Source organism: Gavia stellata, chromosome 17 (genome assembly GCF_030936135.1).
Source record: "Gavia stellata isolate bGavSte3 chromosome 17, bGavSte3.hap2, whole genome shotgun sequence".
Classification (NCBI taxonomy): Eukaryota; Metazoa; Chordata; class Aves; order Gaviiformes; family Gaviidae; genus Gavia; species Gavia stellata.
The window spans coordinates 18,662,233-18,680,247 of NC_082610.1; the positions used below are offsets into that span (position 1 = coordinate 18,662,233).

Genomic DNA, 18,015 nt, shown 5'->3' on the forward strand with positions numbered 1-18,015 from the left:
GTTCTTGTCCCATGGCTTGTATATAATATTTTCTTCTACTTGCGGACTTAGCACACTTTTATTATAAGGTGTGGATGCAGTTTGTTTGGGTTTGTGACTTCACAGGCAAAGGTTCTAGTCCTAGTTATGCCAAAAATCAGTGTATGCAATTTGATGGCATCACAAGCCAGGCCAAAAGATACTACTGATCAGTCCCAAGGGCTAGGATGGCAAAACACTGATGTCTTCTGAGTGATGTGAGATTTGAACTTGAGGGCACCTAACTACCAGATCAGTGTGCCCTTTGTGGACTACACAGTACCCGAGTGGGAAAGAACCTTTGATTTCTGGGGGGACTTGATTTGATAGTGCGATGGGAAAGGAAATACGATTGGGCTGGAATGTGCAACTTTGCACAAAATTGTGTCTTCTGCCATTTCCTTTGAAACTAGATTTTGGTAACTGCTCCATGTTTGCTACTGTTTTTATGTCAACCAACTATTCCAGAAGTCAAACTAGACATCTGTTAAATGAGCTATGAAAAAGCACATGAGGCTTGGAGGAGGTCAAAGGCTGTTGTAATGGGGGAGCCAGACTGCATGTGCAAACCAAATCTGCCCAGAGCCTTTTGTTCCTAGCGAAGTGAAATGTGAAGATGTACTACTTTTTCCCTATTCCTCTTAATTCTGTGATTCACTATCCTAAATATTATACTTTTTAAAAATGGCACACGAAGTTTTACTAGCTAGATGGAGGGAGAGTTAATTTTACCTGTTTGGTGTTGCTGACCAAACAATGAAGTAGATCTGGTCTGTATTAGCTAAAATAAGAGGGATAATGCATCCTAGCTTTGGTATACTTTGGATGAAAAATACCACATCATTATGAATGGATGTTGCCAAGACGAAATTTCTTAGAGTCTAACTGAAAATGACTGTCCTCTCATCCTTTTGCTAGTATATGCCCAAGTATATGGACTTTTTCATACAAAAAAAAATAAACGAGGCAGGACCAAACAGCTGTGGGAAGAACTAATCCAAATTGGATCCATGTTCCCACTGAAAGTAATAATGTGGCTGCTTACAGGAGCTGTCCCCGTGGCTTGTTTTCCTGAGATCCCTGGAGACTAATGATGTGGGTGGAGTGCACAGGACATGAAGTAAAAATATTGTGAGATAAACCTGTCCAAAAAGGAGTCTAATCTCCAAGGAAGACAATAGTTATCATATAGCCGTGGGCTACTCATTAACTCGGGGCTGCTAAAACAAATATTATTCTAGAGTGACAGCCAGCTACTAACGCGAAACTGTTACTTACTTTTTAATCTCATTTTGGATTTGCTTCTTTGTGCCAATTTTTTTGAGTTTAGTAGTAAAATGACAATGTGAGTATCACAGCAGGTACTTTCTCAGACTTCCAAAGAAGGAATGAATTCTCCAATCTGCTTTCGTTAGAAAATCAAATCCAGAAGAATTTCAGATTAACTAGGTTTCAATAAATACTTGTTCTGCTTCATCATGTGGAAAAGCAACAGCAAGTTCAAAAATGGGGGGAGAATAAGGCAAAATTGGGTTTAAAGACAATTGACTTGCCAGCATGCTTTTACAATAAAGAACAATTTTGGTGTCTTGCATAACAATAGAAGGTTGGAATACTAATAAATAGGAAGAATTTTTGTATACAGCCCATAGTTGAGCTATGGGGTTTAAATTGTATGATTCACTAAGGTAAATAATACAGTTCTGTAAAGATTAACAACGTTAGCAAGCGTACTAGCTAGGATAATAATGGTTTTCAGTCCATGCATCAAAGCTGAGCAGTCAGAGCCAGGAAGAAATTTCTCTTGGGATATGGCGTTGGGCAATTAGCTGCACTTCCAAAGATTTATGGAGTCTTCTGAATGGCTTCAGTGTTGGCCATTGTCAGAAATGGAATATTGGGCTTAGTAGGCTGTTGTTTTGCATTATGCATGGCCCTATGAAGTGGAGGTAGATATCCAGAACATATTTACATAACAGCACAGTAAAGCTTAATCTTTTCCTCTGTGTGCAAATACCTCCCCTTTCAATGTACAGAAGCTGAAATGCTCCATAAAAATCTGATTGTTATAGAGGGACAAAAATATAACTCCCTTCTAAAATAACTTTTGTAACACTCATTCCCAATATCTGTTTCAGCTCCCAAAAGTACTAAATGTATTAGATAGTGATCTGATTTTAAGTTTGGAAGACTTTAAGAAGTACTAACGGAATGCTTTTCCACCTGGTTTAAGTCATGGCTATTTGTGCATTTGCACCTCTGTGATGTGTCTTATAGGAAGATTAAGAAACTGATATCTCTTCTTCCTTGTTTTAAATTAATGCTTTTTGGACTAAGGTCAACTTTTTCAGATTTATAATTCATGAAGTCAGCTGTCTTGTTAGCATATTTCATTCTTGCATTTGTTTAGAAGCCCTGAATTACAGCATCTGGTTCCCAAGGATGACGAAGTCACTCTTTTTCTGGTATTTACTGTTCCCTATTGTTGAAATGTCACCTTTGGGACTGTGACTGTCATTAGACATATGTTAGTCCTTGTATTAACTTTTAATGATATTGATAATGCAATTATAATGAGGGAAAAAGATGAAATTGGTTCTTAGGGGAGAAGATTTGAAATTCCATGGAACTAAAAGTATCCCAGGATGTTAATATTGAACTACAGTGGTACACTTCCTTTATTACTAGTTTTCTAGAGGTGAAAATACACCATCTTTTTTCTTCCTTCCCCAGAAAGAAGTAAGGATTAAGATGGAGTCTATTTTAATGTCAGCAAGAATAGAATGTATATTTGGAAACAAGACCACTTGGTTACATACGAGTTGTATTATTGATCTACTGTTGGCTTTCTAATCTGTACTTGCTTGTTTCTTTTTATTATAGCTCTTTTTCAAAAACAAATATCTATTTGGATCAGGCATGTGTTTTCGGAGATGCCAGATGGTACATTGGCCTTGGTCATCTTGAATCTACAGTGCTTCCTGAACAGTTTAAATACTTAAAACTTGCATACTCCTCTGGGCTCTTCTGCGCTGAAGTTTCTGAGGTTTTAGTAAACTTTTGTCACAATCTGAAGGGTTGGTTTCAGTACATGGTAATATTTTTGTGATTAAAAAAACAAAACAAACAATTCAAATATAATGTTAATGTTTAAGCACAGTTTGCTATTATAATCCTTCAGTAGGAATTACTTTAGCATCTGGAAATATGAAACAAAAAGGTCATGGACTGAAGGTGCCACTTAAAATGATGTAAATGCTAAAGTGAATTTTCACTCCCCCAAAATGCTAATGGTGAGGATCCTTGATAGAAAAGAACAATGATTACTTTTTTTTTGTCTCATTAGGTGAGTGCTTTACTTGTTGGTGCTTTTGGTTTTGGCTTTTTTTTTTGCATATGTGTAAGACAGATCTCAGCATGGGATCTAAATACACTTTGTATTTTTAAAGTTTTATGGTTAGTAACACGCTAGCTTAATAATCCTAGCTTTATTTTATTTATGTAGTATAAATACAAGGGGAAAGTCTAGATCAGGAGACATATAAATAGTGTCTAAGTATGTAGATGAAGAAAATATGATTCTGTTGGGCACTGCAAGGAATAATATATAACCCCAGCCAGTTCAAATAGCTGATCAGTTGAATGCTACCTCTCATTTGTTGGTATCATGCTGAGAATAAATCAGGTTTGTGTAGTGACTGGAAATGACCTTTTTATATTCCTTGGAACTGTTTTCACTTCAGGCTTTTGAAAACCTACTGCTCTTCCCTGGCTTTGTTCTTTAGTTTTGAAATCCAATTGTTAGAAAACCATTGTGTACACATTATTGTCCACGTAGATTTTATGAGGATTTGCATTGGTTTAGCTAACTCTGTTCAAAAGATAACTAAAGTATGAGAACGTCCAACATTTGAGTCTTGTACCTCAGCTCTTCCCGGTGAGATTCCATTTCCTTATAAGTACAGTAGAACTTGACTCGTTCAGGTATTACATTCTCCAAAAGATTTTGGAGAAGATTAAGTGCTTTATCATCTAAAGGATGACCTCATCATACGCCAAGGGAGCAAATGAGGCTGTAGCAGCTCTTACGAGCCTTTATTATGGAAAGTTGTGCAGATTTCATAGATGCTGCGTCTCCTTCGTCCTTTTTCCTCTAGAAGGTATACCTTTTACGAAAACAAGTCAATGATGTAGTTGCTGATAAATTCTTGGGATCATTTTGAAAATAGTTCCCATATGGGAGTGGAAGGGAAACAAAAGTTAAAAATACAGTGCCTGCTTCCTCAGATGCACTGTGGCAGCAACAAGTTTATAATCTCCATGAAACATCTTGTTGAAAGAAAAGCTATCCGGATTTTTAGCATGTCTGTGTCAAAGCAGGAGATTCCCTTTATGTAGGGGAGAACCATTGCTTTCTATTGCTCCAATTTCTCCCTCCAGTGAGTTTACTGAGGACGCTATTTTTCTCGCTACACCTTGCAATGTTAAAAAACAGAGCTGATGTATGCTTGAATGTATGTTTCTGAAGACTGATACTCTTAAAAAAAAAAAAAAAACCCAGGTAATGACGTTGGTGTATTATGTTGACCTGTGTTAGACTACAGCTGCGAGTATTCTCAGTGTTTTGGGGGCTGCAGTAAATAAATTCGTATTCAAAAATTGGAATGATTGTCCATATGCCACAGTAGCCTCTGCTTGCTCTAATTCTCATTACAGTACCGATGAGGGAGATATTTTTACGCAGTATGTGACAAGTGAATGCAAATTTCTTTTGTGTGTGTCATTGTCATAGCTTCTTTGTCATAGCTTGGTATTATGAGAACAAAAGAAAGCTAGGGACCCTAGTGAGAATGTTAGAGGGGGATTAACAGAGCCTTGTAGCTATGGAGTTAAGCTGGGCTTCTGTTTTCACTGCCAATGACATCTTGATTTATGCATACTGGGGATGTTTTTAAACACAGAAGCAATAGGAAATAAGACAGTTTGCTTCTAGCCTGTGTTTCCTGCAGGGCTTCTTGGCTTTGCCTTCTGGTTAGACAACAGCATTGGGGGCATAATCTTGTTGTTCCGTCCTCTTACTGCTGTTTATTTGTTTTGCTAGTTATGTAAAGCTCCGGGCTTGAATCTGTTCTCCCCTTGCCCAAACCTTCCTTGAAGATGCAAGTTGGGAATGTGCACGCTAAAGATCTCTTGTGCACATCCTGTTTTACGAAATTGTGTTATTTCCTCCAGTCTTGTGCTCCTACTGAGAATGTGGCTTGGAGGATGTTTTGTGCTTGCGTCTGACAAAGTTGGTGAATGCTAAGGACAGAAGTGCGTATGTTCATAAATGGTGTAAGAGTTGAAGAACCAGCAAGGTTGTTTGAACTAATGGATGGATTTGTAGCTTTTTTAGAAGTATTTTGTAATGATAACAGATATCTAAGTAGTCAATATTGTGGTACGGGTATTTTTTTCTCAGGGTGTATATTTAGAGAAGAGTAGTCTGGTAGCAGTTTGAATATTTGAATATTCACTCTGTCATTATGGAACAGTATAACTACAGATGAACTTGCACAATACTGAAAGCAGCAGCCTGGAACAGAAATATAAACTTCTCCCTTCCTACTGCTTTATTTATTTCAAATGCGCAGATTGCTGAGGTAAGCAAGCCTGCAAAGTTGAGATGGGTTAGCTGTAACGTAACTGGTAACTACTGTGAGAAGAAGCCTTCTTCCATTACCAAGCATTTCCGAGTGGCCTGTTGCTGGTCACTTGCTAAAAGGGGACCTAGTTTGCTATTCTAATAGCGTAACAGCCTATTCCTGCCATGCAGAAATACTTTTGAGGATTTCAGCATATGCTCACTAGAAAGATACTCATATGATTTTGCTTATAGGTTTAATACAAAAGCAAAATGATTGATGGAAATTAAATATTACAGAAGGAGGAGTGTTTAGAATGTATCAAACAAGTCTTCCTAGGAAGATGACTGGTATTAACCTCTAGCCCTGTCTCAGTGGTCTTTGGTATTAAACTGCTAATACAAGGTACTGATTAGGATCTTCTCATTCAGTGAAATTGTATTGCTTCATCATCTTTTGTAGGCTACTGTAAAACAACCTCTTAACCTAATGTAGTTACAGTGTTGATAAAAAGTAAAATATGCCTTCGTCTATGTAAAAAAAAAAAGCCTATGAGCATAGAAGCTTTCCTGGTCCTTTAAGTGCTCTAAAACAATAAGTCTATTTTTTGCTACAGATACAGAGAATTTAACCATAATCCGCAATATGGATTTCATCATTCAGTCCTTCCGCGGTGTTTATGTCACTCATTTCTAATACTGTAGCTAGAATTTGTACTGTACCACCTAGAAACTGTGGTATCTCTTGGTTTTGAGCTATGCTAAAATTCAGATAATTTTGTATTTCAACAGTGTTTGAGGCTGGGCATACAGAATGAAATGGCAAATTGATAATGCATAGCTTTTTGTTTAATTTTCTTAATTTTTTTTCCTATTAGAATCCCCCCCCCCCCCCCCCCCAGTTTCTCCTATTGAGAATATTTTGCATCATTATACAGGAGAAATAGTGCTAATATTTGTTTCATTAAATAACGAATAAATCTGGTTTGGAAAGTTCCTCTCCCTAATTCCCATCTTTAAAGTCTTTGTTATGGTTCTAATTAGTAGGTATTAGCATATGTATCAAAATGCAGAATGCACAAGTACTGTTTGGAAAATTAAATGCTAGGTTTAGCTCATCATTTTGTATCATTTGGATTTATTTTGAACAAAACATTAGCACACTGAAGTATGAAAACTATAAAATTATGGCATGAAATCAACATCAATAAAAATCTGTCTTACACACAGCTTTTCCTCTCCTAGTAGCCATGCAGCTGGGCAAAAAAAGAGCAATATAACAAATGTTTTGCTACTCTTCATGACTGAGACTGGAGAAGGTAAATGTGGAATTATCAATGTGGAGTTGAAAATGTAAAAACATTAAAGTGTTTTTATAGTATTGAGAGGGAGGAAATGGGGTGGATCACTTTAGGGAGGAGGAGAATTTTCCTCTTGAGGCAAAACAAGCATGTATTTGTTTTGCCGGTTGCACTAATGTGCCACCCAACCTAAATGTTGGTACCGCTACGTCTGTAATAACCACTGCTGTAGGGCTGGAAGAGCAGGCCTCAGCCCCAGCGAGCTCTGGCTACGTTAGGAGTTGTGCCCAGTCACTTCTACTGTGATCCTTCCTCTGTTTTTAAAAACTCCTCTTCTGGAGAGGGTGAGAAGAGAGGTATTGTCTGCTGTGGAACTTCTTAATTTTGTTAGACTTGGCATAAATATCTTGTGTTTGGTACCTTGTTCTGCTCACTACGCACTACATCTCTTGATTTTTTTTTTGGTTTTTTTTAATTATTTAATTTCCTAATACATATACTTTACTTTCTCTCCAGAAGAGGGTTTTGGCAACAATGGAAGGATAAGTAAAGGCAACCTTGAAGACTTTCCTGTGGAACTGCCCTTTAAATACACAGATTTACAAGGAGTAACAGGTCTTTATAAAAAGCACCACAGTATCCTATAACAAAAATCTTGGTGTCGTACAAAGACTATGTATTTTATGCCATAGTTCACCGAGCACTTTGGGCCAACTGGACTGCCATGAGAAGTGCTTTCTTCTCACTGCTCCAGCTGTTTATTTCCCTCTTTTTGCCTGCTCAAGTGCTTGAGGGGGAGCTCATTAGGAATTGGATCCTGCTAGTGATGCAGGTTAAGACTAATGGAAAGAAAACAGCATTTCGGTTTGACTGGGATCAGTTCCTGATCCACTTCACTGTACTGCTGCACAAATACCTCTGCATGGGAGAGGCACAGAGAGAAGATTGAGACACCAGCAGTGATGGAGGGGGAGTGGGATCAACTCTAAGGGTGGTAGTGACAGTTTGCTGCCTTAATGTATTTGTGGAACGGTGACATTAGGTGCTATGGTCTCTCTCAGAAACTTGTTATGTACTAGACAAGATGAAACACGTTTTTTTCTATAAAACAGGCTAAAATAATCAATTTTCAGTTAAGTAATATGTCCTCTGAGAAATGAATAACTGTTCAAATGTCTATAAAGTTGTTCCTCTCGTTTGCTACAACTGTGGATCTGGAAGTGTCACTATGACAGAGTATGCTTCTGTTTGGAGGAAGAAAAGTAACTTCCAATCTGATGACAAAGTGTAATCAGTCAGGATGGCAAAATCAGGCTGCCCTGGAAAACAGAAGAGTAGAGGGGCCAGGGCAGTTGCAGAAACAAGCTGCATGTCAGCTTGCCAGGTATCCTGTTTAATTGCTGCAGATCTCGTGAGGGTTTGTACATAACGTGTGAATTTTTTTGGGAAAATGCTAATTGGGTGGATATGTTTTAACAGATGCTTAAGGACACTTTCCATAAATGTAGTTTTTAGCTGAGATTTAGCGTGTCTAACTTGATTATCATTGTTGGAAGAATAGTTTGTACATCAGCTTATTTTCTGCTAAAATTAGACTAGCTCTCTTTTATATTCAAGTTGCTTTGCTGCAGCAAAGTGAATGCAAATCAGACCCATTCTGTATTGCTTCTTTTGTGTTCTGTCACCCTCTATGGTAATAGCCAGCAAAAAGCTCAACTCCGTTATCTCTCTTTTACTAGTTTTTTCTGCTGACATAACACTCCCTAACTGGGATGCTGCGTATCCTGGGGACAGGAACGGGTTCCCTTTGTGGGTAGTCAGATATAACCTTTTGGTAAAGGACTGACTTTGATAAAACATGATGCTCATTGCTGGATGCAGCTGTTATGCATGAAAACCTGTTTATTGAATATAAGATTATAGAAGAATAATGATAATTGTCCTCCCTCTCCCTTAGTGCCACAGATGGCCAACTCGTGCTGGTCAGGGGTCCAAAGAGAAGTTAGGAAGTGCATCGCATACTGTCTATTGCCACGTGCTCCCAGCCAGATGTTTTGTGATGTGAAAATCCAGCATGTAATTTCTGAAACAAAAATACACTTTAATATGAAATGACATGAAGTTCTCGAGTAAAATAAATTATAACAGAATGTTCTTAATTCACTTTCTTTGCAAGTTGTACTTCGTTTTGTGTGTGACTCACTGAAAATGACTGTAATTTTGTTCAACCTGAAGTTGTCTAGCTGCTGTTCAGAGTACATTCATTCTTGTGACTCAGTTAACTCTTAAAATTTCTGATTTTGTGCACTTTTTTCCGGTAATATTTGTGCTTCCAGGATGCAAGGGGCAGTGTGTCAATGCACTTGTTACAGGACAAAGCATGCTGTGCTCAGAGGCAGTGCTTTAGAGGTCTCTGGTGTATTGTGAAATGCAGCCATGGAGGTTTATCAGGAGCAGCTGGTTTTGTTCTGTGGACGGATCCATCTGGGGCGGAGGGGGGAAGAGAGCGTGCTGGTGGCTTTTAGAGATTAGCTGGTGACAGTTTTGCTTGGGAAGTGTACCAAGTTTTAGCAGAGCTACTGTAACAGAGATAGGAGCTGAAAAGGGATGGTGAAAAAAACACAAGCTCTACTAATCTTTTTGTGTCAGGAGAAGCCTTCAGGATTTGGTTGTCTGCATGTGGGTCCAATTGCAGCCTTGATTAGAGGGGTGCCTAACGCTTCCTACTTCAGTAAAGATCTGGCTGAGCTGTTGCAGATGACATTTGGACATACAAGGCCTGGATGAGGAGTCAGAGCAGCTGTGTCCTTGTGCAGGCAAGAGGGAGGCTGGTTTATTGGATTACCTCTTGTCAGATCATGGCAATGCATGCTTCTTAAATCCCTTGGGATAGGGAGGGAGTGTCGAAGAAGGGATGGCTTATTTTAGGTAAACTGATTTAGACAGCAGTCCACTTGCTTGTTCCTTTTCTGCTGAGAAATGTGGGAACACCTCACGAAAGGGTAACTAACATTCAGTCTTCGAAATGCTCATGTCTGGTGTCGTGGTATTTTGTGGGCAGAAGCTGCGTGGCAGGTATGAGCTGGGCAGAGGGCCTACAGCAGCTTGACTAGTTTCTGTGCCTTTTGTTTAACTTCAGGAAGTGCTGGGTGAGTGCTTGCTTTTGATGCTATTCCTACTCTCTTGCTTCTCCTCTCATCCTTTTTCCTAAGCTTATGCTGGTTAAGGGTTGACGGTAAGCATTTGTTCAGCTTACTGCTTCCTTTTGTATTAAAGGGCAACTGAAATCTTTCTGTAGTGAAAGAGCAATGAAAGATTTCTGGGTTTAATTCTTGGCTGTTGGAACGTCATGTATTTGGAGAAAATGATACGGCTTTTGTAGGATATTCAGCACTCTTGTAGTCTATTATAGAGTTATTACTATGCTCAGGTCTTCTATCTGTTTCTTAATATATGAAGCAAATGCTTTGCTCTCCAACTGAGCAGAAGGGACTTGAGAATAATGCCTTTCAAACAAGTATATTTTGGTTTCTTATCTTGGAAAGGACAGCCTTGCTCCTGCATGTCAGATTGTAGTTCTGTGCTCTCTCTTGCGGTGCTTGGAGAACCTCTGGTTACTACACTGGAATGGATTCCTCTCTCTTGGAGAGGAAGGTCTCCTGTCTTCTGCAGCTTAGACCCTGCAAATATAGCACTGGCTGATCTGAGAAGTGGGAGAATGATGGCTGTATTTTGGAACTGTAAGTTAGACCTAAGAGGCAAGTCAGCAAATGCAATCTCTTCAGAGGAAAACATGCAATGTTTGACTTGCATGGTATACATAGAACGACTCTGTGTTATAAATGAGTAAGAGCTTGTCCCGTGCATATACTCTCTATGGCCATGACAGTCCACTTGGTGTCCAGAGTTTTGCAAGTGATACAGCTGGAGTTCTTAATCTTGTCTTTTAAGCATAATGGGTGCTTGCTTGAAAATGCTTTTTAGCAGCATTTTTCACTCCCTCAGAGCACAGTCATACCAAAAGGCTGATTTAGGCTGTGGTGCCACTGAGGAAAAGGAGGATGGGATTTTCCTGAGTCGGTTCTGCTGCTAGCGGAATATTGCTCCTTGGTTAGTTCGTCATCTTCAGGAGACTGCAAGATGCTGCACCAACAATTTGTGTCTGCGCTCAGTGAGTTGGGGATGAGAACTTCATGGGATGAGGGAGGGAGAGTTAATGGGGGGCAAAGAGATACAGGCATGCCTTTTAATGTTGATAATAACAAACTGATTGTCATTTGTAGAAAATGGTAATAAATCAGCTATGACTGAATAGTCCCAGATGTAAACATAAAACTGTAAAGTTCTGCAAGCTGTTTAGAAGGGGTTTGTAGAGGATCACTAAATGAAGAGGCTGATAGCACTTGAGTGATTCTTTAATTTAACAAAAAGCTTCATTGACAAATTTGGAAGAAATATTTCGAACGAGTGATCAGTGTGAATTTGAGCACTTAGCTGGATATAGCACATCTCTCCTCTCACCTGTTTCCTAAAATCAAGGCTTACAAAGTCTTGTAGTTTAATTGTAAACTTTACAGGTTTTTTTCCTCCTCACTGTAGCGTGCTCTACTCAGTGTAATTGGGAACATTTTACAATGGTGATGAACTTGGCAAGAGAAGAGCCCTTTGCCTGCTGCCAGAGTAAAGCAAATAAACAAATAAGGAAAACAAAAGAAGATCCCTCCCTGTCCCCTCGGCGGGTTGCAGGAGCGGCTGGCACCGCTGGCCATGCTGGCGGAAGGGTGGAATGTCCTGCCGTGCATTCCACGCAGATGGCCTGGACCCCGGCCACCCCAGCAGAGCAGAAAATACCACGCTCTCAGCCCTGCTACTTGTGATTTAATTGGAACAGAAGCTAACTTTAAGTAGTGCATCATCAATTAAAACTGTTTTTCCATGTTTCCAAAAACTACACAACGGTTTTGGTCTCCTCTTGTTTGCTCAGGAGAAGCTGAATTCTTCCATCAGACAAACGTTAGTGGGATCTTAATCTTAAGGATAACATTTTTCCTTCTTGAGGCGCCTTGCTGCTAACAAAGTCACAGTATCCCCATCTGAAGAAAGCACAGGCATCACCTGAAGAGAGTAATTTTTCTGTAGTTACTTCTGGTTCTCAGCAAAATATTGGCCGCCTGCTTTCAAGAATGGTGAAATAATGCTTCCCGTGTAGCACATACCACTGCTGTTGTTCAGGAGCAGTTGGGGACAGCTGTTTGTACTTCCAGACTGATTTTTATATAGAGTTGTGATGATCAATACTAACTCCTGATAAAACAAAACTGAATACACCTTGTAGTACTTTTGCAGAAACTTGCACCCACAAACTCTGAACTGGCGTCTGAGTGTTTTATGTATTAAGATTGACTGCAGAAGAAATGTGGTGGTTCTTGCAAGACCAGGTACCCCTCTGAGCTTGTCTTGCATTTTGCTGTCTGTAGCACTGATTGCAGTAACAGTCATTAATCAAATCTGCAGGTAGCATGACAGAGGAACGGCGCTCTTTTCCTGTAGCTTACATATTGTTTGGTCAGTCACCATTGAGGAAGCAAAACACCGTAACCTTAATTGAAGGATACAATAATGATGCTTTGTAGTTATTTAGCAGGCAAAATCTGACACCGTTAAGGAAGTAGAACACCCTGTCCTTAATTGAAGGATATGAGAATGATGCTTTGTAGCCGTTTAGTAGGCAAAATCTGTGATTAGTGTCACGTATTGTTTTTGAATCTGGAGAAGGAGTAGCTAATGTTTGTGGGATTGAAATAATTTTAGGAAGAACGTGGAAAATTACTTTGCCTAATTCTACAGTGCAGTTGTTGTGCTGTGAAACGCAGGCTGGTAGTTCAATGCTGTTTGTTAAGAAATTGTTCCTCGCAACTGATGGAATTATAAAAGCTAGGGTATGGCTTCCACTAAGCCTTTAATGTCTGGGATGACAGTGCTGTTCAGCAAACTAAGTTCAAGTAGTCTGTTTCCAGCAAAATATTTCAAGAATGCTATGCAAATCCATATATTAGAATAACAAAGCGCAAATCAGATTGTCTTGCTAGAGGCCAATGGCAGTTTAAGGCCAAAGCTACCTAGACAGCTATTGAAAGCTCTGTGGAGACAGGGATGCACCCAGGGTGGTGGTCTGATGTATTGGTTCACGGGGACTGTGCAGCTGAGAAAGAATGTAACTGTAAGCTGGAGGTATTTCCTTGTGGTGAAAACCGCCAGCGACTGTTGGGTCAGTGTCTTTTGCTGCCCTACCAGAGTTTGATCCAAGTTTGAGTATCACAACATGGACCAGTTTGAAAACTTTGTGTTGCACCGGGGCATTTTTATGTGCAGGTGAGTGCATGGGTAGTTAACGGTTGCATTATTTTCACAGTGAAAACGAAAATGTAAAAAAACAGCTACAAAACCAGCAGTACATTATAAGATTTGGTGTGTTGCTTTTCCAATATTTGTACTGCAACCAGCAACTCTTAAATTCTTATTGATAACATTTTACAAACCTTCACAAGACTTAACTGTTGTACAGAACAGTTTGCTTTGCTTTTACATGAGCATGGTTTAATTGTACAAGTTTCATGCTAATGTTGGCAATGACTATGCTAGGCCTCTAATTTATTATGAAATGTTTTCTCCTCAGTTTAACATTGCTTTCAGATACAAACAAGAGGACAAATTACTTGCAGTGCCAGATAAATGTGTACTTGGCTGTCTGATGAAAAATGATCTTTTTAATTTTTTTCTTCTGTGTATATTTCATAATGTCTGTTGTTCTAAAATGTCCAAAGGCAATTACCAAAACCAAATCAATGCTGGATAATTATAAGAGATATGTACTGCCTGGAGCCGCTTTTTCTAATATCACCTTTCTGCTAACTACAATTAGAGGAAAAAAATTACATTAGTCACTTGAAAAGAGCAGCAATCCCTGTTTTAACAAGCCACGTAGCTTTTTCCACTGTTCTCAGCATCCCTTTGCCTGCTCAGTCAAGCTCAAGAGAGAACCTGAAAGTACACTGTGCATTGTGTTTTGAATTGCTGTTTCTTCATTAGCCAGCGTCCTTCACCAGGACTTATAATTAAGGTGCTCTGAATTCTGTTAACTAATGAATTTTGGGTTCTGTTTAGTTTAGCTATTCTTCTTGATGGTGAATCAGTTTATTTCTTGCCTGAGTTGCTTGGAGGAACATCTGTGCACCTATGCTGCCAAGGCCCTTTGGGAGAAACTAGTCTCTCAGCTCTCTTCTTCGGGCAGGACCTGAGGGCTGTGGGCATGGTAGGTGACAGCTTGAAACTGGGGTGACATCCGCTAAGCAGACGAAGCTGCCGGTGCAAACTTCATCCAGCAAGCCGTGGAAGACCAGCAATAGTGGGGCTGGCTGGTTGCTTCAAGGGTATCCTCAAAGGAGTAGTGATTTTTCAGCTTTTTGTGTGACAATTTAGCAAGTGTTAGCTGGTGTTTTTCAGCACAGGCAAATTTCTGAACTTCGCTTTTAAGGGTAAAAGAAATAGAGAAACATGCTATCCATAAACACAAATGCAACAACATGCACTAGGGCAGTTACTAGAAAAGAAGAGCATGCGTACCAGAATGTACTCCGTTCAGTTAAGGGCTGGGAGGTGTTTGTGCACAAGTGTGCACCTGTATTTGAGAGATCACAGGCTGCTCCAAAATATGCTGTGGTTTTCAATAATGTCTTGCATAACAAAGTTTATCAGTTAATTTTCTTGACAAACTAATAGTCTAAGTTCTTGAAATAACTTCTCCATGTGTATAAATGGAGGGAGTATTTCACAACAGTATTTTCATCAGTTTTGTTATAAAAATGTGTAAAATAAGAAGTAACAAAGTAACCTCAAATATGAAAGGTTTGGGTTTGGCTTTTTTTAGTTCTTAAGTGCAGGTTCCCTCTTTCAACCCTGTTCTTAAATAACTGAAAGTTGAAAAAAAACAGAGAAATAGTTCCTATTCAAAACATACACAGTCTCCACAGTAATTTTCCAAAGCTGCTAGGTCCTCAGATAAAGAAATGAGAAGGTGAGACATGGAGTAAATCCTTCTGGATTTTTATTTTGAATTTGGCCATTAGCATGCTAGGTGACTTCAGACATGTCTCTCCAGTTCCTTTTTGTCTTTCATTTCCCATTCTAAAATGGTTAACTCCCAGGTGAGTCATTGAGATCTGCTGATAAAATGAATTTTAAGACTTGGATATGGTTATATCATTGGGATATTTAGTCTGCATCTTATTAAGCTGGTAAGAGGGCTGGAACATTGGTAGGTATGATAAATATCTAGATAGGCAGAGGGACAAATGAGCTTTTTCCTTTTCTAACCCCTCCCCGGGGTGACTTTTGTATTAACACAGACTGTGGTACCAGAAAATGCAGCACACCTGTAATGTTAGGAAAGTGATGCCACCAGTAACTCCAGACTGTGGCTGAATTTCATACTCTGTGTCTTCCCTCCCCAGTGTAACACTGGGCTGCAGTTTTTCAGTGGGTCACTATGGATGTTGTTATCTATGTGAGCTTTGCTCTCACCTGTTGATTTTGGAGAAACTTCGTGGGTGTTGGTTCTACAGTGATTGCTAGCACACCGCATTTTGTACTCTTCAGTCTAACAGGGAAGTTTTTGCTCAGGTAATAGCCTAATTTGCAGAAGCAATATTGTGCACAGTAGTGAAGAATCCAAGCACGTGTGGATTCCAGCTAAATGGAAGAATTAATAGCAAACCATTTGAAGAAACAAGCTGAAATTTCTGTACTGTACAGATGTATTTATGTGGGTTTCTGGAAAATTGTACTTTATAAATGGTATCTTTTCCCTGAAATAGCAAAAATCTGAGTTTTTTCCTAAGCTACGCTGTCAGAAATGCTTATTTTTGATTAACTGGATAATAAGAAATAACTGTGCTGTTGTAGCCCATGAAATAAGTGATAGTGAGGATGATGTTTTGAAACTTAATGATTTCAGTTCAGCTTGGCTTGTTCATACATTTACAAAAGTAAGCAAGAGTTGGCAGTAGAGGAACTGTTGTATTTTGTTTCTAAGTTACCTGTGAAACACTACCAGGAATTTAAGGTACATCTGGCATTACAATAAGCTGAATGAGTTCTGGCAGCATTTACAGTTGAAAGCTCTAAACAGTGTTTTGAGTACTTCACTTTTCAGGGTGGATAAAGCTCCTCCTTGCACCACATTTTCAAAGGAGCCCCTGAAAAAGGGGGTGATGTAGCAGGTTTGTCAAAGAGGCATGCTTTACCATCCTGGATGTTTTTTCGCCTAGAACATCTCCAAGCCTGAGTCAGAGGGAAGGAAATGTGACACTCGGGTCCTGTGGCTTCAGCTTAGATTTCTATCTATGTTGTTGCTCAGGCTTTGAGTTTCTTATTGTTGTTTTACTGGTAACATGATAACTATTAACACATTTTTCACTAATAATTTTTCCACAGTGGTCTGGGACATGCTTGTCTGACGAGTATAACAGCAAATACCATATTTAAAATTAGTTTGAGTCACATGTGTTTAGTTATCTTTGGAAAATGTAGTACCCTGATTTTCATTAAAAAACCCTCTATCTTTACTATCAGCTTTTAAATCTGTACTGCACTTGCCTGTTAGATAATACATATAATACATGATTTAAATGTAATGTACATGACTGTGGGGTTTCAAGGGCGATTTCCCCATGCTGTGAACTACTGCATCTTCACAAACAATTTTTTGCAGTCCCTGAGAAGCTAATTCTTTGAAAGATTCCAGTATCTAAAGTGATTTCCTTCAGAAAGGAAAGTGATTTTGGGCTGAGAACTTTCTTTAAGAGGAAGACCACCACTAACATTAAGGATCTGAAATACTCATTCATCTCTTCCTGACCTGTAGATGAATTGTGCTTCAGTTTTTTAATTTAAAGCCATCTTTCTGCTTGTCAAGTAAGAATACCACCTGATGTATGAGGTGCATCTCATTAGACCGTGAGATTTCTGTGAGAGAACAGAGACCTTCTTGAAGGGGAAACTCTTCGCTTGCCTTTTGCTTTGCTGCTGCCCTGTCTTTAAGCTGCTGCCCTAAATTGACAGCTATGCAGAGCTGTATAGCTTCTTAAGCTTAGCAAGTTATAAATGGTATTCCTCATAACGACCTTGGGAGGTGAATATTGTGTTTCCCAGGCGTACATAGAGAAGACTGAGAGCGTTGTGCTTTGGGTCTCTTAGTGACACATTTCTAAAGGAACGTTGTGCAGCCTCAAGCAAATCGAGAAGATACATGTTTACATGAAGGATGCCGCCGCTTCTATTGCAAGTATAATTCTGGAAGTGTAATGAGAATGAGAGGAAGCTGAGGACTTCCTGCATTAGTTTTTGTGGCTGTGTGAAGGGGCTCTCTAAATTGCAGCTGTGTTGCACAACTGATAAAAGTTATGTTAGTCTCGGATAAGTCTTCCTGAGATGTGAACTAATACACCTCTTTGTGCTGCATGCATCGTGGTTAAATTTTTATTAACCTGGAAGTCAGAACAACAGAAATAATGACTGAATATGCTACTTGTCTCTGTATTTTACTGTAAGTCTATTACTTTCCTATGAAATGTATTCGTGCTAGACTATCTCCTTGAAATACTATTCACCCCTTTGGAAAAAGCTTCCACGGTAAACTAAGTACTTAGCATGTGCATAAAGGGTCTGTGTAAGGTGGGAGAAAGAAAAGGGTAATGGGGGGCTTTTAACATGGTGGTGATATATCCATCCCTCTTAGAGGCCTCTAGGCAAGAAAGGGAGAAATACTAAATGGGAAAAGATTCATTTTATTTGGGAAAAGCTCAGGGTATATGTGGTGTGCTAGAGGCAAGATAGTTACTTAAATTCTTTTCTGAAACTTCCAAACTACTTGTATCTGATTTCTAGATTTTTGGATTGCACTTAATGCTGTGCTGGATGAAATAACCTGGTTAATGGTTGTATTAGACTCCTGCAGTATGGGTTTGTAAACCGAATCAATGAAATGTTACTAAACGTATTTTTATTGTCTTTTTG

The 18,015-nt window shown here is 39.2% G+C and overlaps 1 protein-coding gene across 2 annotated transcripts in view; it reads left to right on the plus strand.

Annotated features, from left to right (window-relative positions):
• The window catches only part of MOB2 (MOB kinase activator 2), a 118,461-nt gene that overhangs the window by 12,052 nt on the left and 88,394 nt on the right, over positions 1-18,015 (plus strand). The window contains exon 1 of one of the 2 annotated variants that reach the window (XM_059825786.1): positions 13,304-13,314. The exons of the other annotated variant lie outside the window; for it this stretch is intronic. Within the exon in view, the coding sequence (XP_059681769.1) occupies positions 13,307-13,314 (8 nt within the window). The 5' untranslated portion in view covers positions 13,304-13,306. Of the gene's footprint in view, positions 1-13,303; positions 13,315-18,015 lie in introns of those variants that run through there. 2 annotated transcript variants of the gene reach the window in all.